The sequence below is a fragment of the Falco biarmicus genome, chromosome 4, assembly GCF_023638135.1.
Source record: "Falco biarmicus isolate bFalBia1 chromosome 4, bFalBia1.pri, whole genome shotgun sequence".
Classification (NCBI taxonomy): Eukaryota; Metazoa; Chordata; class Aves; order Falconiformes; family Falconidae; genus Falco; species Falco biarmicus.
Genome location: NC_079291.1, coordinates 21,034,936 through 21,054,012, shown reverse-complemented (window position 1 = coordinate 21,054,012; position 19,077 = coordinate 21,034,936). Strand labels below are relative to the sequence as shown.

The window sequence follows — 19,077 nt, the reverse complement described above, 5'->3', positions numbered from 1 at the left end:
CTAGCCAGCTGCCTCTTATCAACTGCAAAGCAGCTAAATAGCTTTTAAGCTTTATATTATGCTGAGCAATTTGTTCATGGCAAATTAATCTACTGGGTTTATTTTATCTGGTTGAGTCAGCCATCTTTATAAATAGAATATGCTGAGCACAGCTTGCAGCTCTCTTGTACACGCATGCATTTGCAAAGCGATGACTCCATTAGAGAACGCACTTTTGCTGTGAGCTGTTTTTGCTATAGGACTGGATGTGTTGCAGGGCTGCTGCTATTTGCAAGGTTCTTTTGGTGAAAAACAAGCTTAGGCCAGAATTTAAAAGGGTGGAAATCCCAATAGTGGGTTGATGAATGGATGCCTTGTAGGTTATTGAGAGCTCCAGAGGGAATGCATTTCAATAAGAAACCAGGGATGATTTTCACACAGCCAAAATTCAAGCAGTCAGTGGTTGCTTTTATGCATATAAAAACTGTTGGAGTCTTTGCTAGTTGTTCTTACATCCACTGGAGGAGGGATTATATTGTCTGAGAACAGGCAGAACTAGGGAATAAGGAATAATTTTAAAAACTCATATTTGAAGCCCAGCATTTGTGCACACAAGTGCCAGTTCCAGCTCTTGGGCTTGCCATCAGTTTCTGGAGCATTTATGAGCAAACTGGGTGCCTTCCCCCCACCTCTATCAACCCTTTCTGTAACTCAGGAGGCCGATGCTTTCTTTCCTTGTGAGGGAGGGATGTAGGACTGGCTTCGTTTACATGTAGAACACTGAGCATCAAAGGGCCCTTTAGATGCTGTAAGGCCAAGCATTGTCATCCTCTCCCTGGCAAAACCTGGCAAGACTGAGCCAGAAACAGCACTGTGCCAGGCACAGTTCCCGTTCCCCTCTTCCATCCCCACTATCATGTGCTCCTCAACAATTTTTCCACTGTCTGCTTAAAAATCAATAAAACCAAAGACTGAGGCTGAAGAAGCTCCACCTGGGGAACCCAAGGTCGAGGAAACCCCTGCTGCTGCCGTTGTGGAAAAGGAGGCCATCCCTGCTGAGCCTGCCAAGCCAGCAGAGCAGGCTGTGGTGAGTGACCTGTCCCCCATGCCACCTCCTGGGCCTCATCTGAGCCACCTTTCATCATGGTGAATATGCCTGCTGCATTTCAGCCATCCTTTCCATCACCACCATCCATCCATTGCTGGTTTTCCCAGCGCCCAGCTGTGTCACAGCATGCCTCTCCAGCATGCATCCTCCTTTCAGCCCTAAAATGTCGTTCGTCTGATGTTTGGCATTTTAGACTGAAGTTCAGCTGAGTGATTGTAGATTCACAGAGTGTTTGATTCCAGATGAACTTCAGAAGGGGAAAGAATTGATGCCATTTTTAAATGACATTATTAGCAGTTTTCTCAATTCATTTCAAGCTGATCTGTAAGGACTAAGCCAATGTACATCTTGTATGGTCCTTGCTAGAGCATGAAAATACCAGAAAAAAGTGATTGTAGTATAAATGTATCTACAAGGCTCATGGTTTTGGAAGCCAACTGTGAGCTGAAGAGAGAACTCCAAGCGCCTGTTTGGAGATTTTTGCATGTCAGCATTCAGGAAGCGGTGGGAGAAGAAATGACAGCTCTGCAAGAAGAACAATGCAGGGTATCTGATATTGCTACAAATTAAGAGCTGGTCTGAGGTGGTAGGCATGGGGTTTCTCTACTGGCCAGCATCTCTTTTTATAATAGATATCTCCATGAATATCACTTTTATCCAGCTGAGATTCATCTTCTAAATACTGCTGTCAGAAGATCTTGGCAGTGGGTGATACCCACAGGCTAAGAAACCTTGGAGGAAAAATATATCTGTTTTTGTAGGCTGAGTTTTCATGCTTTCCTTGAAACCATAACATATTCAAAGTCTCTAATGAGTGTCTGTTACTGGTAGAATATGCAGAATACTACTGAAAAACTGGACAGAAAAAGAGGTTGTGTTGGGGGTTGGCTCCTGTGCCACAGAAGCCAGTAGAAGCTGTATAGCTGTGCTTTTTGACCATCGAGCACAGTTTGGTGCCATTTTGTGTTCCCAGAAGAACCAGGTTCAGCTTGCTGAGTCACTCCTGGCCTTGGGTGAGTCCCTGTGTATCTTCATCTGCTAGGTAGGGATGATGATACCCAATTTATTATAAAATTAGATGTTTTTCAGTAAGCATTTGATACACTGCCACATGGGAAGCAATATTAAGCTGATGCAGATGTAAATTAGCTGAAGAAAGTGGAAGTAGCTGGTACCTATAAATGTGGCAGCACAGAGCATGGACAGAAGACTTACCAGATATGTAGCATCCTATGAATCTGTCTCTGGAGCTGATCTTCTTTAACATTTTTATTAGTGGCAATGGCTCAGACGCTACAAGCCTAACGGTTTGTATTATCAATGACTCCAGGTTGAGTAGTGTCATTAAACTTAGGGGGATGGCATTAGACCCACTAGTTCTACTCACCAAGGGGAGGCTGGTTATCTGCTGGTGGTGGTAGACCCATGCAAAAGCCACAGGTGGTACTAAGCAAACTTAGTCTTCAGCAGAAAGAAGTACTAGTTTGGTGTGCAAGGTTCTGGAGTACAAATGTAGTTTATTAAAGACCTTCTTAAAGATGAATTGATGAGTTTGCCTGGGTGCTTCCAGCTGTCCATGCCATGGGAGTAAAAAGTGGTATCCAGCACAAACGGTACAAAAAGGCAGGTTGAACTTTATCTGTAGCACCTGCCTAACTAATTCTCCCTTGCTCACATCTTCCTAAAAGAGGATAAATGATTTATTGTAGAAGGAAAGGGAGACAGTGCTTGGTGGCCTGTTCTGGAGGACTTTGAGGGAAAGGGAAGGTAAATGCTTATGTTTGTCCAACCCTTTCCATTCTCCATGTATGAGAATAGCATTGGAAATGCAATAGCATTGCAGCTATGGAGGGAAGCAGTCCCCTTGTGTTCCCCAGGGCTATGTTTAGGGTTTAATTCTGGTTACACTTATGTGTGAAAACACAAAATTATGCATGAATTTTGAGTATTTATATAATTTTCTTTAATTTTTCTTTTGTTCCACTTGTTCCACACTGGAGCAAGTGATTTCAGGATCATCCCATTCTAGTAAAAGAACTGAATGAAGAAAGCCCCATGGTCTCTGGAGACCAGGCTCTCCCCTTCCTGTGTGTTTTCTTTTCCATTGATATAAATCCCTGTAATAACTTGTCAACTCTATAGTAAGCCAAATATTTAAATTGCCTGTCTGAGGCACATTGTTTTGTCGAACTCTTATCCAGAATGCCTCATGTCTAGTCAGAGTAAAATTGATAGTTTGGAATAAAGAACGAGGGAGGGGAGGTGGAGAGAGGATGGATGGGAAATCAGTCATTGGTCTGGAGCTCTCCTGTTCCCATGAGTGAATGCAGGGAATAATGTGGAAGAACACATACTAATGAAAGTGAAAAGGTGGTTTTACTTTGATCTGTAAGGATTTACTGGAGGAAAAGAGTTGTAAGAGAAGTTCACCATTTTTCTAAAAGGAAGCCAGCTCCTATTTGTCTCTCACTAAGACAAAGCAATGTTCTGAAGCCAGTTGCACATCTTAAGCACTAATTAAATGACAGGCCGTGGCTGCAGCCCCATGCGTCCTCTCATCAGCCGGCACGACCATTTTAGATGATTGGTTTTGCTTCCTGACTGTCCACAAGAAGTTCTGGGTCCACGGTCTGTCAGCCGAGACACAGGACTGCAAAGCTGTTGGGACAAAGGCAGGGAGAAACAAGTGCAAGAGCCAGGCAATTTAAGAGCAATCCAGGAGCAAGACCATAGGCGTTAAAGAGAAGTTAAACCGTTTTGATTAGGTTTGTGCTTGGGTTTCTGTTACTTTTTGAGTATGAAATTGTCCTTGCTAATTTGGGAAAATAAGGTAAAAGTGCTGATTTTGAAAATGTCAGAATTGGAGTTATTCTGCATTTGGCTCTGAGGGGTTGTTATTTCAGGGAAGGGCTTTCCAGGACTTGTAAAGAAGAGTTTTGAAGATTAGGATTAACGATAAATATGATCAAAGCTAAGGAAAAAGTACACTGAGTTGCAGATGAAAACGTATCATTGCTTGACAGCAGTGCTGCATTTGTTTGCTTTTTGAATGACAGTTTACTTTAAAAGTGGACTTGTAAAATGTTGATAGATACTTTCTTACTGGAAATCTTTTACTGAGTTCAGTGACCTCCAGTTTGGAGTGACAGCTACTAATCAATTTAATTTTTCTCTGGTAAGTTTCCTGTCACACCTCATTAATCCCAGAAATTTGAGGTATGCATTCTTCATTGTAGCAGCTTCACATTAAATTTTCTGGTAGGGTTTCCATTTAAATCGGGGAGAGAATGGTCCAGGGAGTAGGGTACCACTTGCCGGCCAGGGAGTTCTGAATTCAGTTAGTTGCTGTTTCATAGTCTCCCTGAACAAGATTGCCAAGACTTCATAGCCAGAGCTCATCAGAATTGCTGCCTGGGATCTTGTAACCTATTTTTCTCTTGGTCTTTCAGGTCTCAAATGCCATAGAGCAAATAAAGTTTTTGTTAGTAGCTGTCAACAGTTGATCTTTTTTGAGGAGGAGATAAAATGTTTGGTAATTAAAGGGAGAGAATGACCATGTGCACCAACAGAAGCAAAGTTAACCATGGTAAAAAGCCCTTGCATGGACTTCTGCACAGCAAAACAGTTGTATCCTTATTTCCGTAGCATCCCCAAAGGCAGCTGTAAAATCCATAGAGTACAGTCTAAGAGATATAATGCATTAACCGCTGATCTATTACTTTTTCAAATAATACTACCCCTTTCACCACATCATGTTTTCACATGCAAAGAAAGATGACATGAGGACATTATAATAAAGTGAAAGCTTGTGAAATCTTATTGCCCTTTTTTCTTCTCCTACATGTGAGACATAGCTCAGAGATCAGCTTTTTGACTTCCATTATGCTCATTAGTTTGGAAAGAGCCTTTCAGCGCTTTGGGTCTGATGCCTGCCTGGGCTGGGCTCTGATGTTCTCCCGTTAAAGCAGTCAAACACTCAGCTAAATACTGTGGTTTTCAAAGCTGTGTGTAAGCATATATGAAACTACCTCCTGATAAGCTCTTTGCAGACACTGAGCAAGTACAGCTGAGCCCAGAAAACAGCCTGCAGCTTTGAGGGTATCTCATTGTGGTCAAATCCCACTGTAAGTACAATTCACGATGCCCAAATGGCAGAGCATGTTATTTGGGAGAGCAATACAATGGTTAGATACAGAAGAGCAGTCAACTGTTTCCAAATTCTGAGCGTGCAGCTAAGTGCAGGTGCAAAGATGGAGCATGAGGCCATTAAAAATACATAGCTCTTGTATACAGGAGAGAACTGAATAGTGTCATTCTGCTGAAGTCTGCAGAAGCAGATTTTTCTCTGTTTATGGGACTGAACCATTACTTACATGTTTTTTCAGTCATCTTTTTTACATGAAAGCCTAGCTTTCATGTCCTAAAAATGGTACATTTCATGCTACTGTGCCTCACTTCTTAAACCCCACCATCCACAAAATTCCAATTTCCAGCTAATAAAAAAACAAAAGCAAAACCCCACTAATTTGACTAGTGCACAATAGTCAATTAACTTTGGGAAGTCCCAAGCTTTGGGAAGCAAGGGGAGCACTCCTTACTTTCCTCTTTCAAATCAAAACTGTGCTTTCAGTCAGCCTTGAAAACAGTCCTCATTTAAAAATATGTATATGTATATATTAGATTCTTCTGCCAGGAGGCCCAAAGCTGGGCTGATGGGATTCTTACCCGAGAATATTGCTGGAGTATTATTAAGAGAAGGGCACAGTCTGGCATGTTTCTGATTATAAAGTGCAGGATAATGCTCATTTCTGAAGGCAAATAGACTTGTAAATGTAGCTGATGGCAGAAAATCAGCACTTTTTAATAGTAAAAGGAAAGGCATCTATCTGCCAACTTGCAGTTGGACGTAAAGCTGTTATTGGCAATAGAAACATTTGTGTACATCTCTGCAACATACTGTAAAAAAAAAAAAGGTGAGACTTCTGTGGGTGACTCATATGTACAATGCTACAGTAAGAAATAACTATATTTTGCTGCATTTGTCTTTTCTGTTTAAGACCCTTCACAGTCTCCTCAAACTTACTATAAAATCAAGGACCCCATGGCAGAGGCTTGGCAGGTTCAAAAAAAGAAAAGAATTAATCATTAAAAAAAAAAAAGGTTATATAATACTGTAATTTTAATGGGATAAAGCTGTGAGAGGTTTCTATGGAAACACCGCTGTCAGCAGCTGCCTTGCCCTGGCATCTGGACACGTTTGGGGCTTATGAGATGACTGCCGGCGATACTAGAAGGTTAGATAAGAAAAAAACATGAGTGCTACGAAGTTTGGCTATAACTGAGCATCCTTTTATTAAAAAATAAACATGGAACCATTTCAACTGAAACTTGTAGAAATTTTGGAGTGACAGTTGTGGGCATGAATGCAGTTAGCTGGAGCCTGAGTACTGGAGGTCTCCTAATTTCTGATTGCTAAAGCAGATGGTCCAATCTACCATGCCAATACCTACATTTGCATAACTTTCTTGACACGTAGAGCTCTTTTGAAAGATCTGACCTAGCTGTGTTTGCAAAACAGCCTCAAAATTTATTAGCAAAGTGGATTTCTGTAATGGAGTTTTGATTTGTTTTTCCTTAGCAGAGAGTCTTTAGAAATAGCCTGTGTCTGCAGGGAGTCAAATCCGAACAGAAAAAAAGCACTTCCAACTGTTTCAAACAGGCTTGAATTTGAGTGTTTTTGACTGTTTACCTTCTGTATAAAAGGACCTAATGTTAAACGGCATCTGTGCTCTCAAAAGTACTGTTTGGGGGGAGCCCACTACCATTCAGTGCACTTGATCCCTTGAGCACCAAATGGGTGTCAGATTTGGAAAACCACTGATACGTCTAGTTTTTTAAATGTCAGGCACCTGCTGCGTGTACCACTGAATATGGACCTAGAGAAAGGTGATTCTGCAAAAAAAGATGAACTTTGTGACCCACCTCTTTTGAACAGCCCCTTTAAAAGTGTTGCAGTCCAACATGAGTGGAAGAAGCGTTTTAGAAAGTTTACCTTGAAACTGGTGAGTTGCAGGGGCAGCAGCAGGATATAATGGGAACAGTTTGACTCTTAAGTGAGAGAAATTTGAGCTTGCTGGAAGCTGCAGGGTCAGCAGTGTTGTGGGTTGGTGCTTACTACAAACTTCTTCAAAGCTGGTGCTGTTACAAGAATACTGATAATGAAAGTAAATAGTCCTTACCACTTAGAGCGTGATGATGGTGACATATATAAATGGTTTTATTTGTTGGGTTTTAGGTTATAACTACTTTTATTTCAGACTATATGTGGCAGTACAAATCTTTCTGCTTTGCTGTATAGAATCCCATTTAGTCCCAGCCATTCATTTCACTGCATCCCATACATGCTGTGCTTCCATTAAGCTTGATTCATATCAACTTCTCCGCATCCATTGCCTCAGCATGAGTAAGGTGATGACCATATTTCCTCTTTATACAGGACAGTGTCGAGGCAGGGGATAAGGAGACAACTGGACTTGCTGAGAAAGAAAGCAAGGTACCTATGATCAGCCTCAAGAGCGTGGTTGTGCTTTAATATCGTTCAGAGAATCATGGCAGAAAGTAAATTTCTCATTTGCATGTCATCAATATGCAGGCCAATATGATGCAGTTGTGACCTAGCTGCAGTATGTATTCTAATGCTGCACAGATGTATCTGCATCTGCAGTATATATTCTAACAGCAGAGTGTCTCTCGTTCAGTGCAGGGCCTGCCTTAGAAACTGCCTGTTGCAGCGGTATAGAGTGTTAAATATTTCAGGACAGCAAACTAAGCAGCTCTGTGGTAGAATGTATAATAATAAAAGGTATAATGCTGTTTCTATTGACATTTGGAAATATGTTGCATAATACTTTTTACACTTTCCATAAATGTGTTTGCCTAGCCTTCCTTGCAAAAATCTTATGCATAAAATGCATAAAAAGAAAACCAAAACAAATTAAAAAAAACCAACCCGGCTTTGATTAATCATTTTTTCCTAGCACAACATGCCCTGAACTGAAACATATATGTGAAAATAATCATGTTACAAGTTTGTTTGCTAAAGCACAAATCTTATGTCAAGTTAGATACAGTTAAAATCAAATTACAAAGCATTGGAAAAGCTCAATGACATACGTTAAGCTGCGCATGTGTGGGCTGGAATGATTGTGTCTTGCTTATATTTCTTCAGGGGTGATAGAACTACTTGGTCTGAATCCTTCCATGATAACGTGAAACTATAATGTGTTCAAAGAGGCACAGGGAGCAGTAGCAGAGGAATGGGTACATAGTAAATGCAGGGATAGGGACTGAGAAAGGTATTGTAACTCCTAGTTATTCATCACTTAGGATTTGTATCTGGAGGTGCTGACAACCTCCAGTTTTGCTGTTACTGGTTTTGGTGCCACAATGTATACAAAAACTGTGAACTGGTCTCCACGCATGTTGGTTTCAGAACATGGGAAGTCCAGCTGTCCCAGCTGGGGTTTGTTAGACCCCTAGAATCTCCTAGAGTTGAGAATATAACTATGGCTCCAGGATATCCCAGTTTTGCTGGGAAGTGAGCTGGGGACTCACTGGTGCCATACTCCTTAACAGTGTTGCCACATCCACGTAGAAATCAGTGGAATTACACTAGCAAGAAAATATAGGACAGGAGTAGTAGATCTAGCCCAGATCGGTGTTGACACAGTGCAAGAGAGCATTGTGTTGCTTCTCTAGCATTGGCTTGGCACTGCTATTAAGTCCTGTCCAAGAAGAAACACAGAAGAAGTTCCTCACTATCCTGGGAGCACCAAGGCTAAGTCTTTGAAATCTTTCCCCTTTTTCTAATACCACTTGTCCTTATAAAGTTGAGGTCTCTTACCTAGTGAGTTTGACCCTGTGTTCTGTTTAAAACAGCAGTGTTATGGTATGCAGAAGAGCTGCCGTAGGGGGTCAAGCTATTTGCTAAGCTAATATCTGACCTTCAGTGGGGGGTGATCCCTTTGCATAACAAATTACCCCAAAAGTCTTCCAAGACTTAGCAAGCAATTGATGTATTCCCTAAAGCATGATGGTTAGTTCCTCTTGACATCATATTAGCTAGCTTAGCTGCAGTTATAATCAACTGTCATAAAAATTACCCAGTCCCTTTCTAAATCCAGCCGTGGGGTGAGATCTTCGGTTCTGGAGAACCGGCATAGCTCAGGGAGCTCCTCTGACAGACCCCCAGCAGCAGGCTCAGCACCCCTCCATCTCCTTTCCCTGGGCTCATTCTTGCCGCTGCCCAGTCTGCGGAACTGTGTTGAGCTGACAGCAACATTAACGGGAGGAGAGTACGACCGTGTGAATCGGCTGCATCCCGGGTAAAGAAGCATTCGCTTCTGCCCAATTAAAACAGTCAAGTGGTTCTTCTATCGCAGCCCTCATTGTACTGGGTGACCCTTTCTTTGTCCCCGGTGTGGCTGGTGTAGTGGGACAACTGTCTCAATTTAAATAATACTGCTAGAGATAGCTAATTTGGCATACTATTAAGACAGTCTAATATTATTGGTGACCTATGGAAATGAGATCTGTAGGATTGGTTTTAAATATGAAGTAAGGTAATACAGGTGACTATGAAAGTAAGTGGTTCACCATAGCTGGGTATTAATTCAGTGGAATGAGCCTCCCTCATTTTTTTTTTTTTTTTCCTTTCCCCCCCCCCCCCCCCCCCCCCCATATTTGAGGCTGATAGGGAGGTTCATTCTGTGCTACCCTACATGCATTTTTGTGAAAGCTTTTTTTAATCATCTAGCTTGCATTGGTTTTGTACGCTAAGAAACAAGAGCACGTGATTATGCAATAGTGAGCTGTGGTATACATTCAGTGACTCATGGCTACAGGCCGTGAGAGTGTCACCCTCTCACTGCGGGGCGTTTGATAACTGATTCATGTAAATTAGTATTCTCCCCCTTAGTGAAATAAAATGGGCTATACAAATCCAATAAAAAGAAGAGAAGTGTTGATCCTAATCACAACAGACAGCGAGATCGATTTCTGTAGAATGCTGTTAGAAGCACACGGTATAAAATCCATCTAATATGCGCTCTGTTCCCCCTCTTTCCTACTAACCTCTTCCAGGGCTTTTTACACTCGTCATTTATTTGAATATCTTCTTGGGTCAAGGCTGCTAAAATTGGTAATACTATGAATGGCAGGCTTGCATGCCTTGCAAGTCACGGAAGAACATGTCAACGTCCGTCCATGTCTTTTGGTGTTACTTATTTTTATGATAGAGCATCCTTCATCAGCAACGTTTTCAATTTATACTAAAGCTTCTCCAGTGATTTCTACAAAACCCTGTAGTACTTTCTGCCTTCAAGGTCTCCAGAAGAATTTCTTTCTCACATCAATTAATAGCAGTAGATAGGAGTAGTGCTGAATATTAGCTATTGCTAAAAAATAATGCCTGAAGAGTGCCCATGAACAATTGTAGGTAGGTCAAGTTGAGGTCAGATAGCTGAGTTAGCCTCATCTGTGGAGGAAAGGTCAAACCGAGGAAACAAAGAGCATCAGGCTGTTAACTGGAGATCAGAGGTATTTCTGCTAACTGTAGCTTGACATTGGTACCCAGAAAACAATTTTTCTTCAGTGTTTTTACTTTGTACTGGTGATAACTGCTGTACGTGAAAAATTCCATGTTGAAGTTAATTGGATTAACAGAATAAGTGTTGTCAATTACCTTCTACCCTCCAACCCTTAAGATCAGTCCACTGTAAGTATATGTCCTATATGCTACTGTAAGCATATACCAGTATATACCAATACAAATGTTAGGGTGACAGGTAAATTAGAACAATAGTCTCTTCTAAATGAAGGATTCAACACTGATCTATAGGCAGACACTTTTCTATCAGCCTTTCAAGAACTGGAACAAAACATGCATTAACTTTTCAGCGTGGACTGATTACAAATGGTTCAGTTGTACCCAGACTGAATGGGTTTCTATGTATGTTTCTTTTATTTTTTACTATACTGACTTAGCTATATATCTTTATGGTTGGGGTTTTTTCTGATATCTGATGGAATCTCAAGATTTCTGATCTTTATCCAGCTGTAGAATATATTTTCTTCTGCTGATACAGTCCAATTTGCAAGTTTCTTTATTAGAAAGGAGTGTGTAATTAAGGCAATATTTTTGAAGTCGGCTCAGATCTAGAGGTAGGTGACAGTAGCTGGAGAAGGCTTGGCGTGTCTTCCCAAGAACAGACTTCACCAGCAGGGTACTGTGGACACCTGGACAGCTTGCAAGCTCCTTCTTCTCAGCAAAAACCTGTGGTGAATTTCTTCCACCATACAGCTTGAAAGCAAGAGAAGGGAAAAATACTAGCACCTTGGCAAACCGTTACTCCACTAGCAACACCTGAGGACTCTGCTAAGTGGTGCCTTAGTGAGGTTTCATACATGTCCCTCTCCCACCTGTTAACTTCCCTGCACAAGCTTGCCCCTGGCACTGCTCTCCCCCACCCAAATCGGGAGGAAACCCAAGTGCAACCAAGGCCGTGTGTTGGTACCACCCAGGGAGGCCACAGAACAGAGGCTGGTCCATGGTGTCTTCAGCAGATATCCAGAACTGCTATCCTGAAAGGTCCCTCCCTCCTGTTGTCTGTAGGTGGTACCTGTCACCGAGGGGGCTGCGGCAGCAGAAGACGGTGTGGCTGTGGCAGCAGGAGCTGGTGATGGCACTGCTACCACTGAGCAGGAGGGTGTTGCTGAAGGTGACAAACCTCAGGGAGAAGAAAAGGAGGCTGATGTGTCTCAGGTGACTCGTGTCGGTGCATGGGAGAGCATGTTAGGGGAATTGGGACAGATTCAGCAGCCCGAGAAAGGCAAAGCTGCTGTAGTTCTGTGCCGCCAGGTCCAACAAGTACGAAGGCTGAGGCTCTCCTGGGATAGCCCTGGGATGGGCCCACACAGGTTATCACTTCTGAGTCCTTAATTTGGCCTGTGCTTACCTTTGTGCTGCAGTGCTCCCCTGAGCTTGTGGAGATGGGACTTGATGCACTGATGGCTCCTGTGATGGGCCTGGGAGCAGCATGGGCAGCACATTGTTTGGGCTCCTGCTGTTGTCTCTCTGTGGTCCTCTGTGGAGATGAGCTTTACCACATAACCTAACGGGACTTTCAGGAGAAATAGGCAAAGAAAGTAACTGATTTTTCTTGTCCCCTGGCACCATGTCCTATCAATAGCGTTACTTTGTTTTATTTAAATCACGGTGGTCAAGCTTTGTATCTGCATCTGGCTGCTGCCTTCTGCAACCTCTGAAGAGCTGGGGAACAGCTCCTACAGCAGATCCTGCAGCTGATCCTGCAGCTGGGCAGCCAGTTGCCACCTCCTGTCATTGCATGTTTTATTTCTTCTCTGCACCAGGATAGGATGGTCAGGCAGAGGATCAGTTAACATGTTCTTTTCAGGTTGGATGCTCCAACAAGTTTCATTAAATGCTTTTTCTCCTAGGCTTCACTGTTGGTCAGATGCTACCTCCTTAGTCTTTTTGCTTTCTCTGCTCCCGATTACATTGCTGTAAATCAGGAGAAATCCCTGCAATCAGGCACAGAAATGGGTCATGTTTCCTTCTTTCATCACCTTTATATTGCTATTATCCTGCTGATTTGAATTCCCAAAGAAATACAGGACAGTGGCTCCTGGAGCTTGGGTGTACCCAAACCCACCCAAAGTTGAAAGCAGAGTGGAGGAGAAAGGCCTGTTAATTCCCATGCACATTGAAAATTAAACCCAAACTATCTGCAGAGTATTTTTATTACTTCCTGCAATGATTTGTGTCAATACAGAAAGTAGACTTAGGAGGACTAAGGGGAACAGTGAAAACAAGGAAGGGATTACTCCTTTATATTCTTGCACAAGTACTGTTTTCTGTCTTAATGTAAGAAGCCACTGTGGAGAAGAAAGAAATCCTCATTGCCATATATGCCTTGTGCAATAAACAAACAATTGTGTTTTCCTGCTTGGAATAAAGTACTAAATACTCTTGTGGTGCTTTTTTGCTTTTTTCCCCCAGGAAAAGGTCAGCAGCATCCCTTCAGTAGTAATAGAGCCAGCATCAAACAATGAAGGGGAGGGAGAAGAACACGAAGTTGTTGTGAACGAGTCCAAAGATGCCTCAGCAGAGATGGGCACTCAGGGCACTGACGCTTCTCCCAGTGAAACTCCCCGAGCTGGAAGCGAGCAAAAACCTGCTGAAGAAATCCAGGCTGCACCTTCTCAAGATCAGCCTGTTGTAGCAGAAGAAGCAGCTTCTGCAATGCCACCTGGCTTTCTCTTTAAGGTATGCTTCTTCATTCTTCTTTTAGACATCCCTTCAGATCTAGCTTCTGTGGATGTGTCTGTCTGTGCAGGTAGTGTGATGATTTCTTGTGGCCAAAGGATGCTTAGTTTAACAGCCAGGCATATGCACACACAGATGCACACAAACACAGCTTTAATGTTGCATTGTTGCTTCATACGTGAAGTCTGACAAGATACGTTTTCTGCACGCCATTGTTGCTGTGCATATCCTTATGTAGCTGTAAGACTCTCTGAAGCGCAAGAACCCTTTCATCTCACCAAATTACTACTGAAAGTTAATATATTGAAAAAAATGGCACTGCCACAGAGTTAGTCAGCAATATTGTACAATATATGCTAATTATATATCTGATATACTAACAATGTATTTGACCTTTAAGGTCCCTTCCAACCCAAACCACTCTATGATTCTGTGAATATTAAAAAATTGGCATTTTTCTGGCCTGAAAATCTATAGTGGAAGTTCTGGTTCTGTTGAAACCCATGGGACTTCTACAACTTATGGTAACGAAGCCAAAACGTGTTTCTGTGACTTTAGTAATACTATAATTATAAACTGTTAGGATAATCAAACAGAAAAGTTTAATGAGGCATAAGAGAAATTCTCTCCTTGGCTGGCAAGACCCCTAGGGTTTCCTGGTTCACAAAGTTCTTTGATAATGCGTCTCACTTTAGAATCATTGAGCAGCAGAAAAGCTCCTTGAGGATGGATGAACTTTACATGCTTCCTATTATAATTTGCACAGTTCATACTAATTAGTCCCATAGCACTCCATAAGTATGCCATTCTTCTTGGTCTTTTCTCATTGCTCAATATTTTCAGCAAACTTTTGAGAATAACATTAAGGTCAGGGTGAACAGTATCACACAACTCTGACTCAGACATGCTGATGTAGTTCATCTTTTGTTTTTCATCACGGTCTCTTGGGTCAGACATAAATAAGGAGAAGTAGAATACATGCCTGCCATCTGGTTCTTGATGCCATTTTCTTTCATTATTGCAGAGTTACCATGGACCTGGCTGTGCTTTGAGAAAGTTAGAATAGCATCTCTCTTAAGGAGGTAGAACCATTTAGTTAAAATTATCTGTTCACAATGACATGGTGATCCTGCCAATGTTTTAATAATCAGCCCTTTGAATGACAGGTATTTTTGGCATACCCATCTGCCCAGAAAGGGAGCTCTTTCCACAGCAAGCATTAAGTAGGGTTCCTATTACTTGTCTCTGATCACTTGTTGAAATGGGCGCTGTACGTCCCACTCAAACTTCTATGGACATTTACAGCAAGAGTAATATCCAGTGGCCACAAGAAAAGAATGAATGAGAGTGAGCCTGAAATATCAGTTCCTGGGAGCCTTTCCCAGTTTTATTTGCAAAATCCTGCCACCCCTTTCTCACATTTCATAATGATAGTGGGGAATGAAAGCAAGTTCCTGACACAGAAGGAATAAGGGTGCAGGACTTGTCTGAGAGGCAGGAGTTGTGTGGTGTTGCAGTATCATCTGTCCTTGAAATACTGTAACCTTGGGAAAGGATCTTAGGTTTCCTTTGGTACTCTCAGAAAGACTTACTTAAGATGTCCCTGCTTCCAAGGATATGAACAGAAAACTTTGACATGACTCAATGTCAACATTAATGATTTGACTGTACCTGTCTATAGCCATATGTTTGCCTAAAAAAGGCACGTGATTTTTATTTTTTATTTGCAATAAAGATTTAACAGACAATTTTGTTGAGAAATGTCTCCATTTAGATCGTGTCTGTATGTTTGGTGTTACTTTCTTCAGGTTGAAGTTCTACATGATTTCGAGGCAGCTAACAGTGATGAGCTTAATTTAAAGCGAGGAGATATTGTACTAGTAATTCCTTCCGAGACCACAGCTGATCAGGTAAAAGCACATGATTCTTTCTTTTGCTTACATTTTTCTTTTGTCTCACCTTTTTGCTCACAGATTATAGCTAATGGGAATGTTATTCAAAATATCATTACTGTTAGAAAACGTGAAGATTTTAATTTTGTCTATTGTACTTGGTTTCATTTGAGACTAAATGGCCCAGCTGGTTACTGGTAAAGTCCCAGATCTATGCTGCTAGCAGGATCTGACCTCAGCATATTTTCTAGGGCTTTTTTAATGCTACTTTGTACTGGATTTTATACAGGCACACATGCACACAAAGATTTAATATGGAATGTGACTTAGAAATTGTGCATGATGTTGCTATATATCATAGTGTCTTAACATTGGAGTAGAATTGATTATGTGGTCCGTAGATGTTTGGAGTTTTTACATGTGGATTTGGAGAAATAACACAAATTCAGCCATTGAGGGCACTGAGACTGCACACAAATTGTGCTGTCCTACAGCCAAGGTATGGAGAGGTGCTGCTTGTGGGCATCTGTAAGTGCCAGTAGTGTTGGTGAAAAGTCTCCCATTGATTTGGGGGTTGAGAGGTAGGGGACTGAATCCTGACTAGTCAGGTAGCTAAGAGCACTGATCTGAATGAAAAGTATTTCTTAAAATAGGTCTAAATACTAATGCCCTAAGTCTATATGAGTTCTAGGAACTGTTAGAAGTTGTTTTGATGGTTGATGCTGTCCAAAAGTAGGTAATAACCAGTGTTCATCATCTCAACTGAGCTTTCTTTTAATACGAGAGATAAGTAACTGAGGGGTGGGGTGATTTTTTGTTTATTTTGTTTTTTTAGAATAAAAGATTTTTCTTTCACGAGGGAGCTTTGATCTTTTCGTAGGGGTAGATTCTGTTATCCTTATTCAAATTGTGCTGCATCTTACCTCATGGGTAGTTCAACTGATTTTATTATCAGTATTTGCAGAAAAAGACACTGCTGTAAGGATAGCAAAATCTGCTCTCTGTCTTCAGTCTGTTTTTCTTAGGATGTTATGTATCAAATACGCTTAGTCTTCACTTGGTGAATCCACGAAGTATATTCTTCTCCTGTGGTGTGAGTTGAAATAGCATTAGCATTAATTGGAGTAAATTGTGTGCAATGATGGAGAAAATAAACCTTTATGTATTCCTGGTTTTGAAACCATTGTGGTCATATCTTTATTACTCAGTACATATTTGCCCTTCATGTTTAACATCACCATAAAGCTTCATCTTTTTGTCTTTTGCCAGATACTTTGTTGATTTATATAGAGTCTTTTTATCTTTGTTATTCTTTATCCTCCTTCAAACTTGACCTGTCTAAAACTATAATTCTAATACAGCTGGTAACATCAGCCTGTGCTCCCCATCCAAAGCAAAACTGTCCCACCTAGTGGCTTTTTTCCATTAGTCTTCAGTTGAATTTTTGTCCAGTAAAAACTATTCATTCCTTTCTAGTCTGTGCTGCCTGTGCTAGAAGGCTGTTGTTCCTCTCTTCTTTCTCTCGGATATTCCACACTTTTCTAAAACATGTCCCCAGTTACATATACCCAGCCAATGACATGCATAAGCTGTATCTGCTTTAATGATGCTTATTTGGGGGCAGAGAGCCAGTACACCACCACACGCAGCCACTGAGCAATCGTGACTCAGTGGTGTACATGAAGATCTGTTCAAGCTACTCTGTCTCCTTGTGTGCTCTTTGTGCAATAATAACACGGCAGCATTAGAAATTATGTTTGTTGTGGCTTTGCTCTGGCTCCTGTTCTTAAAAAGAACAAGGCGCGGGGTTACTGAGATGAGAATAGATCAATCATTTTTAAAAATACCGGTTTTATTGTATTCCAGGTAGAATCGATCACACTTAAGGGAACCCCGCACTTTCCAATAAGAAATCTCTTTTGATTGCTTGGACTGCTGGCGATTTGTTTGCAGTTTTGCATGCCAAGCTCTAGTTTAGGCTTCCAGCTTTTTTTTTTTTTTTTTTTTAATAATTGCATATTAACTAAGTTAGAGTTTCTAGAGATAGTAACTCCAGAGACTGCAAGAACTGTTATTTCTTCTGACTGCCAATATATGGATGAGAGAAAGGAACCCTCGGGGGGAAAATTCAGATTGAAAACTGGGTTTTTTCCCCCATTTATGGTATTGTGTAATGTTTCTGGCCCACTGCTATGCTCTTACTGCACAAGTGCACTGATATGATTGTGGCAACTTTGAAAAAAGTCTCAACAGAGATTTGCATAAATGCAGATCTGCTGTAATGCTGGATGACCTGGAAGACTGATTACCCAGTTTTGAGTTCAGCTAGGGGTTAGATGGGCTAAAGGCCATACAATATGCTCACAGTCACTCAGTCTCACAAAAGAGTGGTCTGGCAAAACAGAGCAAATGGTCTGTGCAAAGTCAGAAGCTGCTTTTTAACCAGAACACTGAATCTTTTAGCCATGTGACTCTGAAATGTCTTCAGGTCCGAAGTTTGTAGCAAGGAAGAGGGGAGACCTGAAGTTTAAGAGACTCTATCTTTTTCCTTGCAGGAGGCTGGCTGGTTGACAGGCATTAAGGAATCCGAGTGGCTTCAGTACAGAGATGCAAATAGTTATAAAGGACTTTTCCCAGAGAACTTCACACGCCATCTGGAGTAGTTCTCTGCTGAGGCAGATGAACGTGGTATGAAGCTCAATCAGTAGGTTTTTAACCTCTTTGAAACACAGGAGCCCACCTTTTTGTAGTTTCAACTGTTGAGGGTTTACAGACAGGCGCCAGACAAAGCTTGTTGAAACATATCAAAATGAGCATGAATACAAACAGTTAAGCTAGCAATTTCTGAAGCGGTACATTGAAAAATAAAATCAAATAAAAAAGAAATGTCCTTATTTGTTCACACGTACGTGGCGACAGGTTTGTTTGTGCTTTGTCAGAGCTATGGTGATCCTGTATTTGGTCCTTTCCCATGAAATCTGAAATTAGCTTCCTCAATACCAAAACCTTAACTTCTCTGCACTAAGTGTATTGTATTGAGTTGCACTGCAGAAGATTTAATCAGTTATCCTGTAGTAATGAGGTCAAACTATTATAAGTTTCATGTGTTTAAAAAAATAATTAACTACTGCAACATTTTTCAATGTTATTTTTGGACATGCATAATATATATACACACAAGAATTTCTATGTGTATATATGACTGCATATGGATATATATGCATTTTGACGACATCATCGTAGTTCTTTGGCTGTGTAGTATCATCAGTACATGCATTGCTCTTTCACTGTCTGGCATTACAGGAAATGGTTTTGTTCCAAAGCAAAACTAGCTGCTCCATTGCCAAAACATGATACAGTATCTGTGTTTGTAATGTGAAATTTTCATTCTGAGATGATGAATAACATCATGTTCAAAGCTGCTAAACCTTTGAGAAGGCATGGCTCAGTCTCCTCTTCCAGCTGCGGTAGTTACAATGAGATAATCTGGAGGGGGAGCTGTTATGATGCTAATCTATACTTTTTTATTTAATTGGCTGGATAAATTTTAAAAAAGAAACAGAACTAATCTCTGAGAAGAAATAAACACAATATATTTTCACTATATGTATTTATGCAGTGTACCTTCACAGATCCTTTTAAAATAAGATATATAATGTATCCTGTATCAAAAAGTCATCTGTAACTTATGTTTTCCAGTGCTGTGTCATTAAAAATAAACCTCTGATCCAAAGAAGCTGTTTTCATCTGTG

The 19,077-nt window shown here is 41.1% G+C and overlaps 1 protein-coding gene across 11 annotated transcripts in view; it reads left to right on the top strand.

The window, feature by feature from the left end:
* AMPH (amphiphysin) overlaps positions 1–19,058 on the top strand; it is a 120,806-nt gene extending 101,748 nt beyond the window's left edge. For 3 of the 11 annotated variants that reach the window (XM_056334675.1, XM_056334672.1, XM_056334666.1), the window contains 6 exons: positions 950–1,066; positions 7,584–7,640; positions 11,760–11,909; positions 13,167–13,433; positions 15,242–15,343; positions 17,881–19,058. In XM_056334675.1, coding sequence (XP_056190650.1) covers positions 950–1,066; positions 7,584–7,640; positions 11,760–11,909; positions 13,167–13,433; positions 15,242–15,343; positions 17,881–17,988 — 801 coding nt within the window. In that variant the 3' untranslated portion in view covers positions 17,989–19,058. The remainder of the gene's footprint in view (positions 1–949; positions 1,067–7,583; positions 7,641–11,759; positions 11,910–13,166; positions 13,434–15,241; positions 15,344–17,880) is intronic. The other 8 variants (XM_056334676.1, XM_056334673.1, XM_056334670.1 and 5 more) reach the window with 4 other exon arrangements.
* The last annotated feature ends 19 nt before the right edge of the window (positions 19,059–19,077 follow it).